The following is a 22988-nucleotide window of genomic DNA, read 5'->3' as shown; positions in this document are numbered from 1 at the left end:
TATTTGATCTCTCTACAGGGCCAGTGTTGTTGGATGAGTTTGTGGAATGGTATAAAGGAAAACAAATGACATAGGAGTTTAACTATGCACAGCCACTCAAGAGTCACTGTTACCACAGTTATGTCAACCATTAGCCATAAACTGCTATTTGTATCAAAGTGCATGCTGCTTTTCTTGCACTGCATCCCTTTGGCAGGGAACTTTTGATGTTTGCTATTTAACAAGCTAGCTATGCTTGCTGTTTAGCATTGTTCTCTTTGAAGGCTGCTTTGCATTTTGTATTTACACTATGAATTGGTGAACTTGCCAGAGTCTTCACTGTGATTATGTGTATATTGCTGTCTAAATTTTGTATATGTGTATAAAAAAAGGCTTCACCTAGGGATTATTTCTGCAGAAATGTATTGTAAAAATAATTTTGTGGCATATTTCTACTATCACTTAACATGTCTGTTGAAACTTTAGTTATTTTGTTTTTCTTTTGGTCTCAAATGTAGCATTTCAGACTTTCTGGACATAGTTATGTGAAGAACTATTGTCGGTTTCAATGTTACTATTTGAGATGCCAGTTTCTGAGAAGACATGCTGTGACTTCCTTCACCAGACTTCGCCAAACCTGACCTAATGCTTTATAGGAATGAAACATTGGTGTCTTAAAAATATATATATGCATATAAATATTTAAACACTGTAATAGTTGTACATGCCACAGATGATTTCCATTTGAAGAAAAAAGTACTGACTTTTTAATGTTAAAACTGAAGTAGTCATTACAGGTACAAATGAACAAATTAAAGTACCTTTTAAAAATGGGTTTTAGACTTTTGTAAATTGCCTTTGGCATACTCCTTTTAATTTTTGTTGTACCAAGAGTGTTTGGTCTATGTTGTGATCTAGTGACCCAATGACATTGAAAGTTCTAGCTGAAGTTCGTGGTTTGGGGAATGAAGTATGCTCGCCCCTAGCACATACATAATAAAGATTTTGGGGATTTTTTTGTTTGTAACACTAGTCTTTCCAGGGGCCTCCAGCTTTGTGTTTCTGAGTACTAAAAAAATATGATGTTGAATAGTCAAAACATTACTTTTTCTTTCCTTTTGGGAGTTAGTTTCCTGGCAGAATGTCCATTGCAGGCAATGGGCATGTAAAACACCAGCATTAAATGACAGTACTTTTTAGTAGGGACCACTGCCTGTTTCACTCATTTGTTTGTCTGTATAGGATGGTTATAGTGATTATTTTGGGGAAGAAAAATGAGTGAATGGAATAATGTTTAAGTTTTGTAATTTTGTCATGTTGTCTTTGCCTTACCCTTCTTTATTGAGTAATGTTATTGTTGATATTTATAAATAGGTCCTTGAAGTATCTGGTGCTATTAAACTTCGATCCCTAAGGATTTATTAAAATGTTATCGATTCATGGAGCATTTAACAATGAAGGGCCAGTGGGTGTTTTGGAACAACAAATAACATTACTTTTCTGTAGAAATATTTTACAAGATGTTGGCAGTTTTGTTATTTCCCTAGAATGTGATCCACGGGAGCAGGAGGGGAAAGCGTTTTATGTTGAAAGTGAAATTTTCATCTGTGTTGAAGGTTCTGTCCTTGCTGTCAAGTCAGGAACTGCCATTGACTTGACTCCTTTTAGGATTAAGCCTAGTTAAGCAAAAGCACATTATTTTGCTGCCCTGGACCAGGAGGTTGTAATTGTGGTGCTAGAGGTGGTCAGTTGTGTTCAGATCTGTTTGTTGTTGTCGTTGGTTTTTATTTTTCAAGCTCAGCTGCCAAAGACAAAAAATGTTTGTATCTGTTTGTGTATATTTGTATATACATAAATATACAATATATATGCATATACAAAACCTAGAATTTCATGATGCTAAGAAGAAAATACTACCTTTCCCATGAAATAGCTACATTTGGATTTCCGTAACACTAAATACTGCTTTTTAAAGTTAGTAGTGGTAAAACATACACAGTCAGTGCTTTCTTGTGTACTAAAGCACATAACCATAATTAGATGTTTGATGCCAGTTTGCACAAGAAATTAATTGAGTGGAGTGTGGTATTTAATGTTTACAATAAGCCTCTTAAGAAAACACATTTTATTAAGACTTCTGCTGTAAATGTGTATATTACAATAGTATTACTGTAATGAAGTACCAGTGGAGCTGCTGGTTTAGTTCTTAAAAGAATGAACTTAGAAGCAATATAACTTTTAACATTAGGCCAAATTGTGATTGCCAAGATTTTAAGTGAAATAGGTGTAATTGTTCTTAAAACATTAAGCTAGCTGTTGACTCTAGGAAACTGTTCACAGTTTCTGAACACAGAATTTGTGTTCACAGAACAAATTGGTGTGAATCCTCCGACAAATACAAGTTTGTATAAAAGGTTTTGTATGTCACAAATAACTGAGCTTCTAATAATGGAAGCAAGAGCCAAAGACACTTTTAATCTATTACTGTTACAGGTACAGCTTTCATATAACAGGGTTGACAGAAATCTGTTCAGCCAGGTGTTGGCAGTTTTGAGATGTTTATCAGAATACAAAATTTAATTAAAAGCAAAGAAATGGGAAAAGAAACCTCAGAAAGTACTTGTGCTGTGTAAGCAAACAAACTTGGTTTTTTAATTTGGGTAAAAGTAGTTGGGAGTGATGGAAAGGAAGAATATGTTTGGAAATGTATCAGATGCTGCAGATTTTTTCTTCCATTTGAAACAGGATAAATGTAGCCGTCAGCAGGTTTATAAACATGCATCTTGATAAAGTAAACCACAGATTCAATTACAGCTGGTAGAGACAGCTTTACTGACATCTATAGTGAACAAATGGACTAAAATGGACCTGTGTGGCTTGATGAGCTTCCCTGTGCTATCCATCCTGCTGATATATGCTGATAAGCAGAAGATCCTAACGTTGCCTCCTCCTGTATATTGGAGAATTTTTTAATAGTTGTGGAAACTTAACTAGCCTACTCAGTTGATCTTGTATTTAGTACAAGTGTGGCATTTGCTTTCTTGTTTATTATGCCATCAAATAGCTCATGTGGATTTTTTTGTTTGTTTGGTTATGGGCTTCCCCCCCTCCCCTTTGGAAAAGTAATGTACAGATTATGCTGATTTCTGGGACAAGACACTGAGAGGTCTTTCCTGAGAAAGTGTCATGGGTCTTGTGCTAATCTTTCTGGTGTACTATTACTGAACTTTTAGCAAAAATTTGATGATCAAGGTACAGTTCATTTTTGGTATTTGGGAGATGTAAATTGGAAAGACAGTTAGTGAAAGGAAAACAATGTCCAGAGGCTATACGAGCTGATGTTCTTTGATAGATGACACACATTTGGAGCTCTTTGGACTCAATAATCTTAAGGATCTTTCTCAACCTAAACGATTCTATTAATGTTAGGAACCAAAACAGTCCATGGATTAAATTTCTTTCTAAAGCAAAGTGATATTAAGTATTTAAAGTATTCATAGAATTCTCTATTACTGATGTTTTTTCACTTTTTGCCAAGGAAAGCAAGATAAAGAACATAGAAATTGTCGAAATTATTTATGTACTTGAGTTTTCAGTTAAAACCTCTTTAAGGTTGTCTTTATGCTACAATAAATACTTGGGTTATCTTTGTGTAACCATTTCTAATTCTGTAGAGGCTTCTCCCATTTTACCACAAACATGTGCATTTTATTTCATCACAAATATGCTCACACAATCAAAATTAGTTACAGCTTACTGCTGCTTGGTTAATGTTCCCAAGTTACTGTTTTGTAGGACAAAAATGGACTTCAGTTGTGTTAAGGTTTTCCCAGATTTCTGTTGATCCTTGGTCACAAGTCTAACAAACTGTTTGATACTCTTGGAATTCATATAGACAGCTTTAAAGGTTAGCTTGTGCCCTGGTTTTAGTTATAGCTGCTAACATACCTCTTTCTAGGCCTTATATTTTGTCTTTTCATATTGTAAAAGTATATAGAATCCATCCACAAACTAAATAGTTTGTTTTCTGTAATTGGGACCAAAATTCAGCTTGATGTTTTTGTTTGCTTTTATTTTTTAAATCCTTGCCTGTTCCCCCCCACTCTGTATGTGTGTGTGTGCATGTGTACGTGTGTCAAAATAGCACCTACTGACACTGCTGTTGCAGGAACAGCAGTTAAACTGTAACTGTGAATGCTTTACGTCTTAGTTACTTGGATATTACATAAACAAGGTGTGCTAAACTCCTGTGAATCACAATATGATGAAAATACTATTATGCCATCTAACATGAGTTAACCTGGTTGATTTTTAGGTCTTTTCATGGTGTTGATGTAAAATGGCATCCCACAAATAAACAGTATTTGTGTTGGTTTCAGCAACTGATTTCAGATTTTTCTGTGATTCATACTTCAGAAGTTCTCATATCTGAACATAAATCAGCAGGCAACCTTTATCAAGTATAAGCAGAGAACTTGTGTGTAGGATCTTGTCACCTTAATAGTTTCTAATAGTAGAGCAAATCAGTATTTAAAGCTCTTGGGAACAGGTATGTGTTTCAGAATGGTTATGGGTCAAATGGAGTGTGTGAGTGTAAAACAGTACCATAATACCAAAGTTTTCAGCAGTAAGTAAATTTGAGCAGAAATGTCTCAAGACAAAATTTTACAGAAGCATGATTGTTACCCACTCACCTTGGTCCAGCCTTTTGACCCACAAGGTCCTCATAGAAAAGCTGTTGATGTATGGATGAGCACATAGGTAGACTCAAGAGAGTTTGAAATGCTTTGTTCCTACAGCAAAAACTTGATAATTACCAAACTATCATAAGTCTGTGTTTGAAAAGGAGACTTGTTTCATTCTGATTACTGTATTTGAAGTTCTTGATCTGCTCTTGAAACTAAAGTATTTTTTCCTGTCCTGATTCACTGTGTGAGGGATTCTGTGTCCTGTCAATTGCAGAGCTCAGCACGCCATTGCCCTGTGAGAAAGGTGTGTCCAGAATATTGCCGACATCCTCTTGGCTGACTCCTCATGCTTCGTTTACAAATTCATACAGCATACACACAGGCACCTTTTTTATTGAGCTTATTATGTGACTTTGTCTGATTACCCACAGTCAACTGGGATAGTAACAGCAGTTGGCTTCTTACTAGTATAGGTGTCCTAGAAAATTCTCAGTGGCCAAATAAGCTAAATCAGTTTTCATTGTGAACAAGATACAGTGGATGAAATGTAAAGAAAAGAGGATACAATCTTGGGGTCAGTGTGTATGGGACTGTGTAACTAATTGCATACAGAAGGGCATGCTAACATGGGGTGGGTAGAGAGGAGCAGAGTATGATGACTACTGTGTGGAAGTCACAGAAAATAGAAAGGTTTTGTATTAAGGAGCAATTGCTAATGAAATGAACTAATATGAAGGAGAAGCAACTGCGTGTTTGGATTTGAAGAAGAGATAGTAAGAGGGGAGAGGTGAGTAGCAAAGGACAGTGATAAGATTAGGCAGAACCATAAAGAAAAGTTTGAGATGAAACATAATATTTTGACAGTAGAGTGAATACTTTGCCTCGTTAAAATCTCGTGATACAGGAGTGAATTGACTGTCTGACAAGAACAGAAACTTTTCTGCAACTTTATGGCATAAAAGGGAATCTTAGAAATCCTGCAACTTCTCACAAGTAGTGTACTGTCTGCCTTGCCACAGCAGCATTCTCACAGTCAGAAAAAAAGATGAGAAAATAATTTTCCAGTGTGTATTTTGGAATCCTGTTGGACTGTTGCACAAGCAAACGGCAAAACATTTCAGTGTATGAGACATCAATAGAGCACTCAAGTGTGTTTTTTTCCCTATGATTCACAAAATTGCCTTGCTTGTATGGTTAGATGTCTTAGTATGTTAGCAGCTGCTACAGCCAAAAGGTGACAGGCCTTGGAGAGGTGTTAACAATGTTTGAAGACTCATAGATACCAAAAAGAGCAAGTCAGTGCTTTTTTCAGGCATTGCATTTTTAAAGTTGTTCTAGCCACAAAGAACTTGTGTGGATCATGAGCTCTACTGAAAGCTAGCAGTGGCTTCTTTGTTCTTAGTTTTTTTTCTTTAAAGGTAGTCTCAATGATCACAGAATCACAGAATGAACTAGGTTGGAAAAGACCTATGAGATCAAGTCTGACCTATGACCGAACCTAAACATTCTCATCAATTAAACCATGGCACTGTGTGCCACATCCAGTCTATTTTTAAACACGTCCGGAGATGGTGACTCCACCACATCCCTGGGCAGATGATTCCATTGCCCAATCACTCTTTCAGTGAAGAATTTTTTTCTGACATCTAACCTAAACTTCCCCTGGCGCACCTTAAGACTGTCCTCTCGTTCTGTCAGTGGGTGTGGATGTAGTGTGCCACTGGACTTGCTTGTCATGTGATGGAATTGAAATGTGTTCCTTCTGTTTGGAGTTTTTAGGAGTTGATTGGGTCTTCATGAAAAAGTTTTCCCAGAGTTGTAGCCAGTTTCCTGCATTTTCTCAGAACTGAGTCTGCTCCCCTTCAGGATGACATTTCCCTTTAAGGACTACATCAGTGGTACTGAGTCTGTTGAAAGGGCCTTGGGGTATATTTAGAGGTAATTTTACCTTACATTTTCTGTCTTTTGGCTACTGATGTTCTAAAATAGGAGTTTTGAACTGCTCTTGATTTTCCACTCTTAAGTAAAATTCTCAGGTGGGTATAGGATCCTTTGTCTTTTTTTGAACTACCCTGCCTGTGTCATCACATCTGCAACTTTGGGTGATGTCCCATTATAGCTACATTTCTATAACTGACATTTCTGCAAGAATTGAGTTCTATTCTGTTTCTTTGAGAAATGTGGTTTTCTCTCTCTTGCCAAGTTAAAAAGTAATTTTTGAAATGTAATTGAATGCTGCTTGGGCTTCATTTATCTTTGCAAAACTGAATTCAGAGATAATCCACAAATCTGGTTCAAAAAGCAGAAGACAGTAGTATGTACTATTTCACTGTATAGGTTGAGTCCCATAAGAAAACACAGTAATAATAATAATGTAAATTTCAGTGTTGCATTTATTTTAGACAGAGACACAACAGTGAGTATCTGAAGCAAATTCCAAGGGAAATGATATATTAGCATCAACTACCAATAATGAGAAAGTAAATATAATTTACGAAAAGCTTTTATAATATTCTGGAGTAGCTTTTTATAAAGTCTATTCCTGTTTTTTTTACAAGTGCCCTTCTAAACAATAGTAATTTCACTTTGAAACAAAATAATTTTTGCACCTGCTGTAATGACATACACACTGTGGGAGCTTAGTATTACCATTTTGTGTTTCAACTATTGAAGTTTGTTCTCCTGCTTTGCAAAATATTAGCAAAACCATCAAATGCTCTTTTCTTCTTAACAAAAAACTGGTCCTGTCCTGAATTTGTCTGACTTTTTTGGCTGACATTTTCACTGGAATTTTGGAGGTGTTCTATTGCTGCTGCAGAATGGTTCTCCAGTTCTGACAAAGTAGTGTGATCCTTCGTCTTGCTGGAATCAGTGCTTTCAGAGATTGTATTTACTGTAGGCTTTTGTGGGAAGGAACATGAACTGTATGGTGTGCTTTCATCGAAGAAACCTTGTGGGATTGAGAAGGAATATGCATCCTCATCGCTCTGATCCAGTTGGAAGTGATCATCTGTTGTCAAGCCTGACTTTGTTTTCCAAGAACTATGAAGCTGCAGCAGAGCTGCTGTAGGATTACAAGACTGTGTTTCTTCAGGCAGACTGCAATTGCTGGTATCCTGTAATTCTGTGTATCCATCAGAATCTTTCTCATCAGAACTTCCTTGCATTTTATCTGCACAAGCCTGCTTCCCCTGTAGTAACCAGTCATCTTGCTGTGTAATAAACATGAAATGTTTTTCAGCTGTGTGTTCAGGCAGCAGCTGAAGAGATGATTCTTTGCTGGAATCCAGGAGTGATGTTTTTTTAACAACCTCATTCAAACCACTATCAATGGCAGCAAAAATAAAGCCATTGTCCTCAAATGTACTCATGTTTCTTCTTAATGTACTGTCTGCTCCACCATGATTCTTTTCAGGGGAGTTCCTGGCTATGTGCTCATCTGTACTTCCTGCTGGTGCATTTTCTTTTTCTTCTGTGTGACTGAAGCTGAGGGAATGCTGTGGTTCTCTGGGAAGCAGAGACAGCTGCAGTTCAGCCTCTTCAGAAGTGTTCTCTGTGTAATATGTGGAAAAATGTTTTAACTTAAGCACTGTGTTACCAAAATCTGTACTTTGACTGTGGAGAGAATCAGAAATAGAGTTTTGTACTGTTGACTCTGCATTAGTAAAATAATCAAATGTATCTGGAACTTCTTGACTTGAAGAACTAACTGTATCTGGATCTGACATGCTTATGTGGCCACTGCATTTGTCAGTATAAGGGGATGCCGTTTCATGCATGGTGGTATCTGATCCATAATTAATAGTGGTTTCAAAATAGGCACTGTTCTCATCTGTATTTTTCCCAATCTGCTGAAGTTCGGCAGTAATGTTTGGAGACTCTGGCAGTGTTGAGAGCTTCTCAGTTCCACTGTTTGTGTCAGCTTCCTCTAGTGATGACTGACAGACTGGCAGGTTGTCACTAACATCAGCTTGTTCCAGTTCAAAGTCTGCTAAAGAGCTACAGTCACTCAATGTGAATGGAGTCCCTTCAGCTGAAGAACTGTCACCAAATATATCTGCTGAAGCATCTTTTTCATCTGAATGTATCCTTTTACAGTCATGCTCTGTAAAGGGAGAGTTTTCTGTTGTTTCATAGATGCTTAAATTCTCAGTATCTGCATCTCTTCTGGAGCTACCAGGTGAAATAAAATCTCCAACATCACTAGGTATATTTTCGTTGTCGTTTAGACCAAGTTGTTCTTCACAGCTTTGCCTTCCCTGCATAAATTTTGTAGTGTGCCTGGGTTCATTATGTGAAACAATACCTTTTCTTTCTGGAGATCCTGGTGTAGCTTTTGTGATCTCAGACTGCAGCAGACCAGAGCAGTTGCTTACTTTGCTGTTTGCTGTTACTTCATTGTTGTTCTGGTAATCTGTCCTTACAGAACATAGTTCATTATCATAAATACTTATACTTTCATTATTGTCAATACTAGTTTGGGTTTTTGAAAACACTGGTGTTTTCTTCATGTTGATCTCAGTATTGCTTTGTTTCTGGTACTCTGCTTCAGGATTTGGTGGATGTGTACCACTGCTAGTGACGTTTTCGTACAAAGTTGAAGTTTCTGTAGGAAAAATGTGTGTGTTTCCTAAAGAATTCTTATCACAAAATAACACACTATGCTGCGTGTTTGTTGGCTTGCTTGCAGAAGACTCTCTGCTCAAGGTTTCATCTGAAAAAGCTTGATTAGAGTAAGTATGTTCTGAACTTGAATTTTTATTCCTGCGCATGAGTCTCCAAAGGTTTTCCAGATAGGGTCTAGCAAAAGCACCCAGACAGAAAGCACAAACAAACGTAATGAGCACAGAGAGGGAGACAGCCAGTGCAAAGTTTGGCTCTGTTTCTTTCTCTCTAAAAACAGTGTTAGTGTCCCGGGCTTTTCTAACCAAAAATGCCGAAACTCTTTCTTTCACCTGTATATTGTAAATGAGGTATTTCTCCTTTGTTGTATTAAAAAGACACAAATATAATCCTTCAGCAGTTTTCTCAGCATTGTATATCACTAAATTATTCATTTTATCCAGTGTCATATGAGGAAAACCATGATTTTTTGAAATTCTGCCCTTAGGTGTCCACCAAGAGACTCCATTACCTGAAATGAAAGAAAATACAAACTCAGTCTTTGTTAAAAGCATAGTATACTTGGTTTGCAGGGTCCAGTGATGTTTTTAAGAATATACTCTGGACTATCTCTGATAATTTTAACAGTTTATTGTAAACCCCATTTTCCTTCTATCCATCCTAAGTAATTAAACATGGTCTGAAGTCTCTTAAACCATATTATAGGCCCCTCCCCACTTCCTCCCATCTAAAAGCACAGTACATGTGGGATCTTAATAGCAGACTTTACAAGAAAAATGGTAGGGAGGAGGTCACTGAAATCATCTAAGCAAGTTCAGGGTTGTATTAGAAACACCTGCTGATCTTCCTTGTGGAAGAGACACATCTATAGCCAGCTGCTCTGCAGCCTGGCCATGGGCACTGCATGCAGCTGTGGGTAAAACAGGACCTCTTAACTGTCACTGCTTCAGCTACTGTTTTTCCTGTAGCTGCTGATCTGACTGCAGAAAAAAAGTCTGTAAATCAAGGGTCTTTGTACTGATTGAGCAATTGCTCCAAACGAGCTAGTGTGGCCCATGGCTAAATCTTAGCAGTTGATTTCAAGGTCATATTTTCAGCTTTGTCTTTGGATCAGCTTTCGTTCCCAGCTGAGTTTAGCCGCAATCCAGTGTGTTGATTTTAATCCAGATTTCTGTAATTTGTAAGCAGACAAAGCAGGTGGCATTTCTGATAGTTCCTGCATATTTTCATTCGGGGATGAAGTATTCCCAGGGGAAAGCCTTACCACCTCCAAGTGCTATTAGTACATTAAACTGTTTTGCCTTACGACACATGACAAGTACACTTTCTGCTCTACGTTTGGTCTTATTTTTCCATCTGCATGGTAGGTCTTGGCTCTGTAGGTTTTGTCGCTTATACCTTCAGTGTTCTCTATTAATTGTAAATCTAAGTGAAGTGTGTGCTACGGTAGCTGTACTTTTTTAGAAGAAATAGAAATCTTTTCCCCTGCAAATAAACCTTCATTTCATTTTGCTGTAACTGAATACTGAAAACTATTGCATCCTTCTCAGTTTTCTACATGCCCCAGACATGTCACCCCACTACGTGGTCCTTTGTTTCAGTCCAGAATGAACCAATACCTTTCCAATGCATTACTTACTGAAACTTATTTGTGTAGAATTTGACATCACCTACTCCTTTAATGTAATGAAGGCAATGAAGACTTGGGAAACCTAACTTTCAAATATTCTAAGCAGAATACTACTTTCTAATGAAATATTTTTTGCACATTAAATTGTTATTCAGTTATTTTTAAACAGCCTCTTTAGAAATACACTTTTAAACCCAGATTTATTTGATCATTCTGTATTCATTTGGATTTTAGCAGCGTTATGGAGTGCCTGATGTACATACCCCTTATGTTGTCCAAGTTACAGGTCAGCACTGATGTGTTCCCTGTTGGGACTGTAGCCCTTTTGAGCAAAACATTGTCCCTGCAGTTTAAATGGAAACTTGAAAGATACAGCAGAGGTTTCTGGGAGTTGTTGTCAGACTTGTTGTATGAAAGGCTCCATTTTTTCCTTGTGGAGTCAAAGACAAAATGAAATAAATGTTTAAAAGCATTTAGCTTGCAGTTAAAGATCCAGGCATTCTTTGACAAATACACTTCAAGTTGAAAAAAGTTCAAACTGACTAGTATCTGTGGTAGAGGGATTGTCAGAGCATTTTCACGGAGATCCACGACCTATTTGGAAATAATACAGAATTAATTTGATAAGGCTTACAATGGAATCCTTATTGCAACATCTTACAACAGTGTTTTAGTGTACAAGCACTTCTGCAGTTCTGTGAACAATACATCTGTTTAGGATTTCAATAATGCTGTTCTAAACCTTTTAATGTAGATGAAAAGTTTAAATTGTGGTATGTTTAGAATTCTCCCATTGTTGACTTAGCTCTGTGTGAATAGGAAGCTGCAGGGCTCTTGCCATGGAAGGGATGGGGGTAGAAAGGGACATGTGTGTGTTTAAGGCAGTTATGGATTGGTTTGTGGCATAGAGAAATTGTGAATTTATGGTTATATCTTGTACATTTCAGTGTGTATGTTTTCCTATATATAAAAAGCAAATACATAAAAATACTATGTTCATCATTTGCTCTAGTTTAACTGTACGCTAGTATTATAATCATGCTGAACTGTTGGTAATTAATATCTTTAATGATTAACATAAAATATTGAAACAGTTGTATTCCTTTACAACCTGTAATTTGTTGAGATCTCTGAAGGCATCTGGATGAATTTTAGTTATCTTGTTGTTTCGCAGGTGAATGTCCTTCAGCTGTGAACAGTTTTGAAAATCCTTTGGGTCAATCTGTTGTATGGCATTGGATGACATAGAGACAGTTTGTAAAGACTGCAGGAGGCCTAGTCCTAGGGAGAAAAAAACCTATTTCACATTTCATATTCTTGTTTTCCTAATTGCATCAAGTGTCTTTATAAAATTCTTTGCAACAAAATTCCTTCCTTTCCTCTCTGTTGCAATGAGTGGCTGCAGCCTTTGTGTTATGCCTTTCCTAGTCAGGGGTTGTCCCATTCTAAAAGCTGCATAGCATCAACAGCTGGCATATTAAAACATTCACAGTCAGTGAATGTCTTAAAAATTGGCACTTTCATAAAAGCACTAACATTTCTTTGTGCTTACAAAATTATTCTGACTGTGATCTCTCTACTTTGAGCAAGCTTCTCTGGAGAACTGGAGGTAGGAAAGGAGTGTGAAAAGCGTGGAATATATTGAGTTTCCAAGATCCAAATATTTTAATTGTAAGTAAAAGATGGAGATGCAAAAGGTGATACAGTATCTCCTATCCATTGCCATAGGCAATTTCATGTGAGTTTTTCATTTGTGGAATTATTTGAACTGTATTCATAGGATGTAAAACCAAATGAAAACAAAAACGTGTTGTTGCTTCTGCCTGTCTGCCTGTGAATTATGAAGCATGACAGTATATTCTTCAGTTTATCCTAGTTACAATAACATCCACTTTACATAAGGAACACTTTTGATTGCTGGAGACGCCTCATTTTTCTGAGGTGCTGTGTAGGCAGCCCCTGAAGCTCCAACCTGCAAGTTCCAGTGGGAAGGCAGGCACCTGAACACCTAGCATTCCCACTGATGCTGAGTGTTCAACATCACAATGTCACTCTAAAGTGATTTTTAATCATACAGCATTGTTGAGAAGCTAGTAGTTCTTAAAAATTTTGCCCTTGGTGTCACCTTGTTTACCAGAAACCTCTTTTTTCAGCTAGCAGTTCTGTTTGCTGAGTAATTGATCTTTGGGTTTATTGTGAAAAGCAGAGGGAATGATTCATTCCTGCTGTAAAACTAGAGGTAGGTGATAGGAAAGGCATACAGAAGTTCTGGCAGTTCATAAATTCATCAGTGCACCTGCATGAGGAATTGTACTGTGGATACATGCCTCAATCTATGCTTGTGCCAAAAATATACGCTGGTGTGGCAGCAGTGGACAGCAGCCTTACTCCTGGGTGGGGGGCAGCTGGGAGAAGGATTTCTCTGCTATAGAACTGCAGTTTATGTTTCCTTTCCAGAACTTAAACCCCAGAATTTTAGTGAAGTATTTTGGATAAGGAAAATAAGGTTCTGAGCATGTATTTAGAATATAGGATTTAAGTATAACTTAAAAGTGTGGTGGTACCATGCACAGCAATTTGAACTTTTAACATCTAAAAATTCTCTTATACAGATGTATCTGCTATCTAAAAATGTCTCTTATAGAAGAGGATTGATCTGTCTGACCTTCTGAGGCATCTTATAATGGGCATATTTATCTATCAAAACAAATCAAATCTTCATAGATATATTTTATAATGTAAGCTTTTCTATACTGTCTATACAGAAACCTTACAGACCATTACGTGAAATGGGTTTCCTGTATGCCAGAGAATTATTCAATTAGCATAAAATGAGAAAAATGGAACTTTCATCACCCTGTGTAGGGGCAAATAAGACTCTTTGTCTGACTTTGTGGGATAAGCAGTATTTTTGTTTGCATCACATGTCCTCCTGTATTTTCAAACTCTGATGAATCTGATGGTGGTATCAGAGATTAATAAATTCAACATGTTGTATAGGATAAGGCTGCTCATCTGGCAGCTTCTGCTTCATTTAAACAGTTTGGCCACTGTGAATCATCCCTGGATAAAGGCTGAGCTGCCCAGCATAGTTCAGTGACCAGGACATCAAAAGTCTCTCGAAACCTTACAGCCCTCTCCTGTTACACCAAGGTGTCGCTGTGATTATTAAACAGCACTGAGTAAAATTGTTTGGACAGAACAAAATATATTTTCCTGTCTCTGAAATACTGAAATTGCAGCAAGTTTTATTTAAGAGTGTTGATTTCCTTCTGAAAGGTACTATGAAATTAATGATCTGTGATTTTCTTGACTTTAAAGTTCAGGACTGGGATGTGGAGGCTGGTGTTTTTCCAAAGATCCTTATTCCCCATTTCTATTCAACAACCAAGAATACTGCTTGGGCTATTAGAGCATAAATCTGGTTATATTTGACTGCTATTAAGGCTGTATGGTTGCTAAGACTGTATAAAAAATACCTAATGATGTAAACCGAAACAACTGATTTACTTCAGCCTCTGTATTTGCAGGTGGAACTTTCCCTCACCTTAAGTATAATAAAGTATAAGTATATAATAAAATAAGAAAGTCACATTCTGGATTCAGGAAGATGTATGAATTACATCCAAAACCAACTTACCCCTGGGAGTCAAGTCCTTAAAGATTTCAAAAATGCTTACCTCTTGGAACTGTATGAAGGTTATTTCTTTCAACTGACAATACTTTCAAAGCAGGCAGGAGACGATCAACATCGCTGTACTTTTTAGACCCATGTGCAGGTGTAGGCTTGTCCAGTGTGAGGGTGTGGATGGCATTACCATTGAGGTTTAGAGTTTCTAAAATGGGTAAATTTGTACAAGTAGTTAAAGTGAGTTCAGAAATCCGGTTGTTACTGAGGTTCAGGTGTTTTAGCATCCACTGTTCATTTCTTCCATCAGGGCACACAAAAGTTTTAATATTATTGTAACTCAAATCAGCTGTTACTGCTGTTTGTGATACATCATCTGGAATAGTAGATATTCTGGTAAAAGAGCAATTCAGTAGGAACTGCCCATCCCACCGGCACTCTGAATGGTGAGGTGTAGCAGGAAGAGTCCACTGTGACTTGGTTCCCACTGATCCAGGAAGATTTAAGTAAAGGACCACGGCTATGACATGCAAATGAAGGTTATCCATAGTATCTATGTGTAAAATGTAGAATTATGGTTAAATTCAGCATAACAAGAATAGAAAGCGAAAATAGTTTGACATTAAAAAAAATCAACACCAAATAACCACAGCATTACCAACATTCTGCCTTAAACATTCGTTTTAGAGTCTTATTTTTTAAAAAGAACATTCATAAACTGGTAACCTCCCCCCTCCCGCCATCTATCCCAAAAAACAATTAGAACCTTTTTTTCTTTTCCAGCCCTTTGGTCGAGAAACACAACTTCTCGGGAGCTTGAGATCTAACAAAAGGGAGACTTTTGAACTCTGCTTCAGGTATTGCACACAATTACACTGAGCAAAGTCCACCACATACAATCTATAACAAACAGGTGTGGAACAATTTTCATACTTCCAGTTTCCCCATCAATAACACAACAATGTATTTTTAATGAAAAACTATATTCTTACAAATAACACTTCTGAACTGCAGCTGCATCTTAGAATTTATTGTTTCATTTCAAAACAAAACATTTGAAATTCAGTTTTTCTTTCGCCCATTGGAACAACCACCACACTTACAGATGGTGAGAACTCTTTACATGCAAGTTGTTTCAGTGTACCCAGCACGGCATTTTACAGAGGCATGTAGAATGCACTTTACACACACAGACTCTTAAGTGCATCTGTGGGACTGAAATAAATAGTGTTCCACTCACTGTTTTAAATACATATAGAAAAATGTACCTTAGGCAGTTAGGAGATGAACAAGTAAATGCTCAACAGAAGGCATGCGTGGTGCCAACATTTGTCAAACTGTGTAGTATAAATATAAAATATTTTAACAATATATAGAGAGTGGCTAGCAAATTTGATAATTTATTTCATTTGGTATTTTTATGATTGGTTTTGCTACATTTTGACAAAAAAATCCACACTTCAAAAACAGTTCTGCAAATCATGATGTAGGAGTACCTTTTTGAAATCTTTCAGCTGTATATTGCACACACTATTTTACAAAGAACTCTTGATAATTATAAGAATCTAATTCTAGCATATAAGCATGTCAGTGTTAATCAGAGAAGAGCTTTAATATGTGTGTAACCTACTTGACCAGGGCAGTATCTGTCATTTTCAAGATGTATTTCAGCTTTGAGGATACTGCTCTTTATATTTTTTAATATGTGTATGCATTTGTATACATAAAAATAAAGTGACAGATTTCCATTAGCATGAGAGTGAAAATTCTAAAAATGTTAGTTTATTTCCTCCTCTTAACTGTAATAGATACTAATTGAGGCACTGCTTAGCAGAAAAGATGGATGTTGAGCAGCAAAATGTGTGTTAAAGTGTTTAGTAACTATTAATTCTAGTAAAACTACGAGGTTCATGAAGGCAGTATGGCAACATGGTAGTACTTCCCCATAATCTTTAATGTGAGAACTCAAAGTTTTTGCTTCATTATATTTAGCTTATTCTGATTTTGTCAGAACAGCTCCACTGCTGTCCAGCCCCAAAACCCCAACTACTGAGCATCAAAATCTGGCTTTGCCTTTGAGCAGTGAGGAAAGTACGACTCCTCTGACCTCCCCCATGTGCTGTTATGCCTGACTTATGAATAGCCCTCCAGAAATCACTTCCACCCATACACATTCTGCATGAGGGCTTACTGCCTTCCAGTAAATTCAGAAATTGGGACCTTGGATATGAATTCCTTGTTACAGCAGGGGCTGATTTGTATTTTATGGAATCCTATGTACTTTAAGCACTGTAAAACAAGAGTAGATGATCTTCCTTCCAGTAACAAGTAACTAATTCTGAAGTTAATGTGTAAAATTTGCACAACTTTTAGATAAAGAAGTGTGTGCTTATCAAAAAACTTGTCAAAAAGCTTTTGCAAAGTCACTTTGAGGCCTCCAATATTAAGATTACTTGATGCTACTGCAAAACAAAGCTATTTTAAACTGAAGAAATACATGGGGTGGGGAAAGAAGGAATCTTATAAATAGCTGGTCTATTTTTAGCACAAAACACCTCACTGCTGCAAAAGGAGTTGCAAGGCTGTAATAGGCCCCAGTTCACCACAGTTTCACTGTTGACCAAATCTGATACACATGTATTTACCCTGATGTCCTACCATCACATTTAGAATTACAGTCCTGCAGTTTAACTTCAGAATTTAATTCTTAGGTTCTCAGTAATGCATCAGTACTGACATTTATGGGGAAGGACAAATCTGACCTCAGACACTGCTACAGCTTTAGATTATTAGCTATTGAGTAATGGACTCAGACACTGTTCACATTAGAACACCCAGGAAAACACTATTTTTGGATAGTGAGCAAGCTATAAGCACATCTTTGTACTTCTAATGTACTTCTAATATAAAGATGTTTATAAGTACATAAATTAAGCAACTGCAGAATGCATTAACTGCATAGATAGAATGGAAGCTCAAGCAACATTTCAATAACTGCAAAACTACTTCAAAATTCAAGTTACATTTCCATACTCAATATTACTTCCGAAATATTATTTATGATAGCATAATTTTTTAACAACATGAAAATATATGGCAGAAACAATGTGATACTTTAACGTGATCTGCCATTACCCCTCTCCATACACATCTGGTAAACCACCTAAGTTTAGGGGAAATCAATGTATCAACAAGGAAGAGGACAGAAGTCTGCCACTTCAGCCGTCCTAGGAAAATCAATTTCCAACAAAAAATTGACATTCCTCTTGAAGAACTTCAGATTGCAGCTGTGTTCTCAGCAGTCCTCAAGGTCTTGGGACAAAGGAAAAAATCCTCCTCTAGAGACAACTGAAGGCAGTAAGTAGAGCTGCTGCCAGGATCACGTTCTTTATACGTATTCTACTGATCCCAATTCAAGAAGGTACTTCAGTATGCATGTACACTGAAAGCTTACTGAGTCAGTGCCATTATTGCATCTAACAGGATGATGATCTAATACTGCTGACCATAACAGCCTTTCCTTAAAAACACGACGTAAGAAATGTTAGTATAAACTGCTGTAAAAAAAGAAACCCTTGAAGGCATGCAATTACTTCATACAAATATATGTAAACACAAACGAGACCTGTCCCAGCAGTGGTTTGTTTTAGTGTGTGGCTCCACACGGGTTGACAGAAGTCTGACAGCCCATGTTATGCCCTGTCACCTGAACCTTGAACAGTGTCCCATCCGCACACATGCAGAGCTTGAAGCGCAGCCAGTTGCCATTATTGAACTGTTCCCCGTAAGAAGAACTGGGCAGTCGTGATGGGCTCACCATCACAGTTCCATTCAGGATAATGCTGTTCTCCTATTAAGGAGAAAAAAAAAAGTACAACTTCTAATGTAAATAAGGCAGATTGTTTTTGAGAATGACAACTTGGTTTAATGGATAAATAACATCTCTAGGATGGCTATAGAATCAACATAATAAAAAAGGTATGTTTAAAGAAGTTTAATTTTTAAATGAAAATTATAGCAATGCCTATGGATTTCTTGACTATAGTGAGCCATGTACTTTGTCATTCCAGTGGTGGATCGATATTGAGAAAGACAGCAGTAGGGTGACTTTTCACTTTACAGACTTATTAGCAAATGCAGTAAATGTAAAAATATAGACATGACACAGGAAACAGTGTTTGAATTCATACATGAAATTCATTCACACTTGGAAGTGCATATACTTTTATTTTTATCCTTCTTTTCCATTGTTCTGTATATACTGCCATCTTAATCTCCAAAAATCTTAAAGGAATGCTAGTGACTCTTACAGCAGCAGCACAGAAGGTAGTGCTCCTAACTATATGCTCTGCTCTTCTGGCAAAGGTTACCGACCCTGGTAAATCTTCCAGAGGAGAAGATTAATTCCCTTTGGTATTCATTTCGGTGCAGAGGTCAATAGCTTAGCTTTAACTGCATAGTAGGTTTTTTGTGTTTTAACAGTAGTAAATCAATGTTACCTGAAAACTACTCAACCACTAATTAACAGCAAAGTAATAAACCACCTATTTAAATCTTACTAAATATACAGACTAAACTTTTATGCATGACTAATATGTATAAAATTTGAAACTATATAAGGCTACATCAGTTTACTATCAGCCTAAATTTGAAACTGAGCTGTTAAAAAAATGCTTTGATTTGAAATACTTAACTGCTTTAAGTTCCATGTTTCCACCCATTCGAAACTCAATTGTCTTGCCTGTGATGAAAACACCTTCATTTCCACGGACAATGGCACGGCCATCGACCTTTATGTTTAGATCACTCGTTGCATTGCTGGTAATCTAAGAACACAACCAAAAAAAGTGTATTACAGATCAGTGAAAATGTGCCACTTCTGTTTGTCTGAGTAACTTTAATTACCTTAAAAGTAGTACTAAGCAATTTAATAAAAAACTTGAATGTACTTCTTGCCCTTCTGCCATTAGCTTCTGCATATTTGTTATTTTCCACGTTCACATTTCAAAACAGGATTACTAAATTTTGGAAGGTATGTAAAATTAGTTTTGCAATAAAAATAACAATTCATATGACAATATGGATACACAGGTAACACTTGTAGCAAATACAGGGTTCGTGTTAGGACAGATTATGTAAACTTACCCCTCTGTTTTCACTTAATCTGTTCCTCCTATGTATTTGTAGTGGTGGGTGTTTTTTCTGCAACAGAATTGCTCGGTGCTTCCAAAGGCACACTCGGCCTTCTATAAAACCACTAACTCTACTGTTACACAAACAAACAATGGGCTGTATTATTATTACTTACAAAAAATAAGAGAGACATACCCTCTCTGTAGAGGCCTTTTGTACATTCAAGATTTTAACTCCATTTGGCAGATGAAACTCATGAGTTTCATAGTCGGTGCTGAACAAAGTATTTTGTGTTCGTGGGTCAACAAATTCCATACCAATATCGCTGGTAATAGAAGTTTTGTCTTTTTCCACACTAAGCTTGGTTGTTCCTTGCTGAAATACAATCTTCAGAAACAAAGTCATGAACTTAATGATGTTTCAAATGTAACATTTATTAGCAATGTGAGTGTAATTCTCTAGTGTTGCTCACCAGCTTTCAGTTCATGGTATAACTTACAGGTTGATTATTCCCAGTGATCACCAAGTCTTCATTCCGCCTCCCTCCTACAGTGCTTTTATATAAGGGATGTATAACACCCATGTCAGACACTTGCTTAAACCGCAGCAAGCCACTCTCATGGAATTCCATACTGTCACAACCATTGGGACCAATTCTTATCACTGCCCAGATAACCAGGGTAATCTGAAAGAGAAACACATTTTCAAAGATTAGGTTGATTGTTTGGATCTTCCTACCACAATTATTGTATTAATTAGATGTTTTATTTGAACAATTATTAATGCTAGTGTTTAAGTGAGCTTTAAGTGTGAGTTTACTTTAGTCTGTTCCTACTGAAAACTTCATAACACATTTAATTATGAAAGGCATTTAAAATTATTTTTAGGCTTATTTGAAACAGTAACTGAAATGATTTATATATATATAAAATATTAAATCACATCCATAATTACATCTTTTTTCTGTTTAAGGATAAGTATTGACTAAACAAGTTTCCTGATGAACAGTTCAGCTTGGTACATACTTAACAATGTTAACAAACAAGAATGCACCCTCACAGATGGATGTGCAATTATGAAAAATAATTATTTCTTCTCATTGACCATCAATAAAGCTTTGAAGTGCAGTGGCTGGTTAATTCTGAATGTTCACATACAGCTCTGTTATGTAAGATATTCCTGCCATATATCCTGAACACATTTGTACAAATAATACTTCTCATGGGGTGGCATTTTGTAGGTTCCTAATTCTTTCTTGCATGAACAGCAGGTTCCTTGTTGGAACCATGATAACTGAAATAACCATGCCTGAACTTACACCCTTCTTCCATCTAATCTTGCTCAGACTACAAAAGAACTAAAAGGAAAGAAGAAAAATGAGAATCTCCTTCAGTACAGTTTAAGTCCTCAGCGGCACTGGAAAAGTTTTATTTTTTTTATTTAATTGTCAAAATGAAATATGACCTTATGTTGCTTACACTATAGCTATTATACTCACAATCAGATTGATGACAGCCAAAATAAAAAGAACAACAATCACACATATGGCCAAGTTGCCTTTCCTGCCACGTAACCCTGTCTTATGGAGGCGGTCTTCGTCAATTGGAATGTATCCTGCTTTGAAGTTACTGTTGTGCTCCTTATTAACGTTCCTGCGTTCCACAGCCTTCTCTCGCATAGACTTCTTCACTGGGCCGTTAGAACTTTGCTGTAACACAAAGCATGGGCTAGCTTTAAAACACATGTAAATTACCCACAACGACACACACATATGAATGCAAAAAATGCAAATTTGAAGTGACTAGTGGAATATATTGGATATTATGTTCAGTATTAGATTTCAGTCTGCCACCCTGTAGTCAGAATATACACTTAGAACCACAGCAACCTCTGCTAACACAATGACTAAATTTAAAATCCAGATAGTTTCAGACAATGTATGACTTTATATCTCATTTTTATCACGGCAGATAGGAATTATTAATTTCATTGTTATAGTTAAAAAACGAAAACAAACCAGCTACAAAGAACTTAATCAAGTTTGTAACTCTCAGGGATGATAAAGGACATAATCCTGCAGGTCATCTGCCAATACACAGGATTTTAGTTCCCTCCATGCTCGTGTGTGATAGACTCTAAGTGACTATTCAAAAAGTGTGGTGGATACAGTTTTTAAATTAGCTTGATAGCACAGGGTTTGCATTTAACTCTTGTTGCTTGCATGCAGCACTGAGAAAGGTAACTGTGAGGCTTCAAACCTGGCATGGGGAACTTGGCCAGCGTAGCTTTCATGTAATAATCTGAAGTTACGAGATTGTAAGGGATATCCTGTCAAAGTAAGAAATTAATAGAGGAAACTCTTGTACATATTCATAGTGACAATAAACTTCTAATGTATTTTCGTAGCTGTCCAAAATTTTGTTCCACTTCCCTTGAATGGAACAGTTTGTTATTTAGGGATTCACATCTTCAAAGAAGGAGCTTGATCTTTTGGATGGAATTAAGTTTGTTCACTTGAAATGAATCCTAAAGCTACACCTTAAGTAACTGCACGTGCACGTCTCTACACTGATGTAGCAACACCGTGTTTTCCTCTGCTGCTGAAGAACTAGCAAGAGATGGTGTTGAGAAAGGACCTGGCCGAGTTTATGGAGGGTTCGCTCCCTCGGAGATGTTCCGGACCCACTGTGACCCTGCAGAACCCACACGAACTGCGGGGCCCCGCAGGCACGCACCGCCGCCTCCCGCCCCCTGGTCAGTGCCAAGCGCCTCGTTACGCGCGCTAGCGGCACCCCTGCGATGCTCAAATGCCAGGCGCCTCACTGCCAGGGCAGAAAGTATTTCTGTCTGTCACACCCCCACGCTTGCGGGCAGGACGGCGCCGCTCCGAGCCGCCCCGCCCGGACAGCAGGCTCGGGCCGCCTCTCCCCGGCACGGCCAGGCCCGTCCTGCCCGAACACCCCCGGGCACGGGGCGGGAAGCGCCGCCCGAGCGCCGTTTTCCCCCTCCCCGGCCGGAGGGCTTCGGCACCACGCCAGCCTCGCCCACCGCGGCGAAAATGGCACCCCCGCCCGAGCGCCCCCTCCGGGAGCAGCAACCCCCGGGCGGACTAGCCGCTCCCCACGACCCCGCTCCCCCCGGGGCCCGGCGGGGACGGCGCCGCCGCCTTTCCGTGTCCGTGTCCCGGCGCGGACGAACCTGCTCGGGGGCGGCCGCCGCCATCTTCCCCCGCCGCCGCCGCAGCTGCGCAGGGGCCGCGGGCGCCCCCTGGTGCCGCTCCTCCCTGCGGCCCGCGCCCACCGGCTTT

The 22988-nt window shown here is 38.0% G+C and overlaps 3 protein-coding genes across 10 annotated transcripts in view; 1 reads left to right on the top strand and 2 right to left on the bottom strand.

The window, feature by feature from the left end:
- Nucleotides 1–4365, top strand: part of DCUN1D4 (defective in cullin neddylation 1 domain containing 4) — a 42022-nt gene extending 37657 nt beyond the window's left edge. For all 8 annotated transcript variants that reach the window (XM_039550828.1, XM_039550827.1, XM_039550826.1 and 5 more), the window contains one exon: nt 19–4365. In XM_039550828.1, the coding sequence (XP_039406762.1) occupies nt 19–74 (56 nt within the window). In that variant the 3' untranslated portion in view covers nt 75–4365. The remainder of the gene's footprint in view (nt 1–18) is intronic.
- Nucleotides 4366–7037: 2672 nt separating this feature from the next.
- LRRC66 (leucine rich repeat containing 66) lies at nt 7038–15462 on the bottom strand. Its single transcript, XM_010401689.4, has 4 exons — nt 14601–15462; nt 12032–12201; nt 11184–11514; nt 7038–9801 (listed from the first exon to the last, which is right to left on the bottom strand). The coding sequence occupies exons 1-4, from the start codon at nt 15094–15096 to the stop codon at nt 7328–7330; spliced, it is 3471 nt and encodes a 1156-aa protein (XP_010399991.3). The 5' UTR covers nt 15097–15462; the 3' UTR covers nt 7038–7327.
- Nucleotides 15463–15563: 101 nt separating this feature from the next.
- On the bottom strand, nt 15564–22939 carry SGCB (sarcoglycan beta). The gene is made up of 6 exons (XM_039550825.1): nt 22880–22939; nt 21180–21389; nt 20181–20366; nt 19877–20068; nt 19243–19374; nt 15564–18398 (listed from the first exon to the last, which is right to left on the bottom strand). Exons 1-6 carry the CDS (start codon nt 22901–22903, stop codon nt 18195–18197), a joined length of 948 nt encoding a protein of 315 aa, XP_039406759.1. The 5' UTR covers nt 22904–22939; the 3' UTR covers nt 15564–18194.
- Between the last annotated feature and the right edge of the window lie 49 nt (nt 22940–22988).

This window comes from Corvus cornix, chromosome 4 (genome assembly GCF_000738735.6).
Source record: "Corvus cornix cornix isolate S_Up_H32 chromosome 4, ASM73873v5, whole genome shotgun sequence".
Lineage (NCBI taxonomy): Eukaryota > Metazoa > Chordata > Aves > Passeriformes > Corvidae > Corvus > Corvus cornix.
This window is presented reverse-complemented; position numbering and strand designations above follow the sequence as displayed.

What these genes read in the sequence shown, in the direction of transcription:
- SGCB (XM_039550825.1), bottom strand. Translation starts at nt 22,903, where the DNA reads ATGGCGGCGGCCGCCCCCGAGCAG. An exon ending in TGGCTGTCATCAATCTGATT is followed by an intron (nt 20,367 to 21,179) that starts GTGAGTATAATA and finishes TTTCTCTTTCAG; the next exon opens with ATTACCCTGGTTATCTGGGC. An exon ending in AAAAGGCCTCTACAGAGAGG is followed by an intron (nt 19,375 to 19,876) that starts GTATGTCTCTCT and finishes TTGTGTTCTTAG; the next exon opens with ATTACCAGCAATGCAACGAG.
- LRRC66 (XM_010401689.4), bottom strand. Translation starts at nt 15,096, where the DNA reads ATGGATAACCTTCATTTGCATGTCATAGCCGTGGTCCTTTACTTAAAT. An exon ending in CCTTCATACAGTTCCAAGAG is followed by an intron (nt 12,202 to 14,600) that starts GTAAGCATTTTT and finishes TTTTCTCCCTAG; the next exon opens with GACTAGGCCTCCTGCAGTCT. An exon ending in TAACTTGGACAACATAAGGG is followed by an intron (nt 9,802 to 11,183) that starts GTATGTACATCA and finishes CTTTCATTTCAG; the next exon opens with GTAATGGAGTCTCTTGGTGG.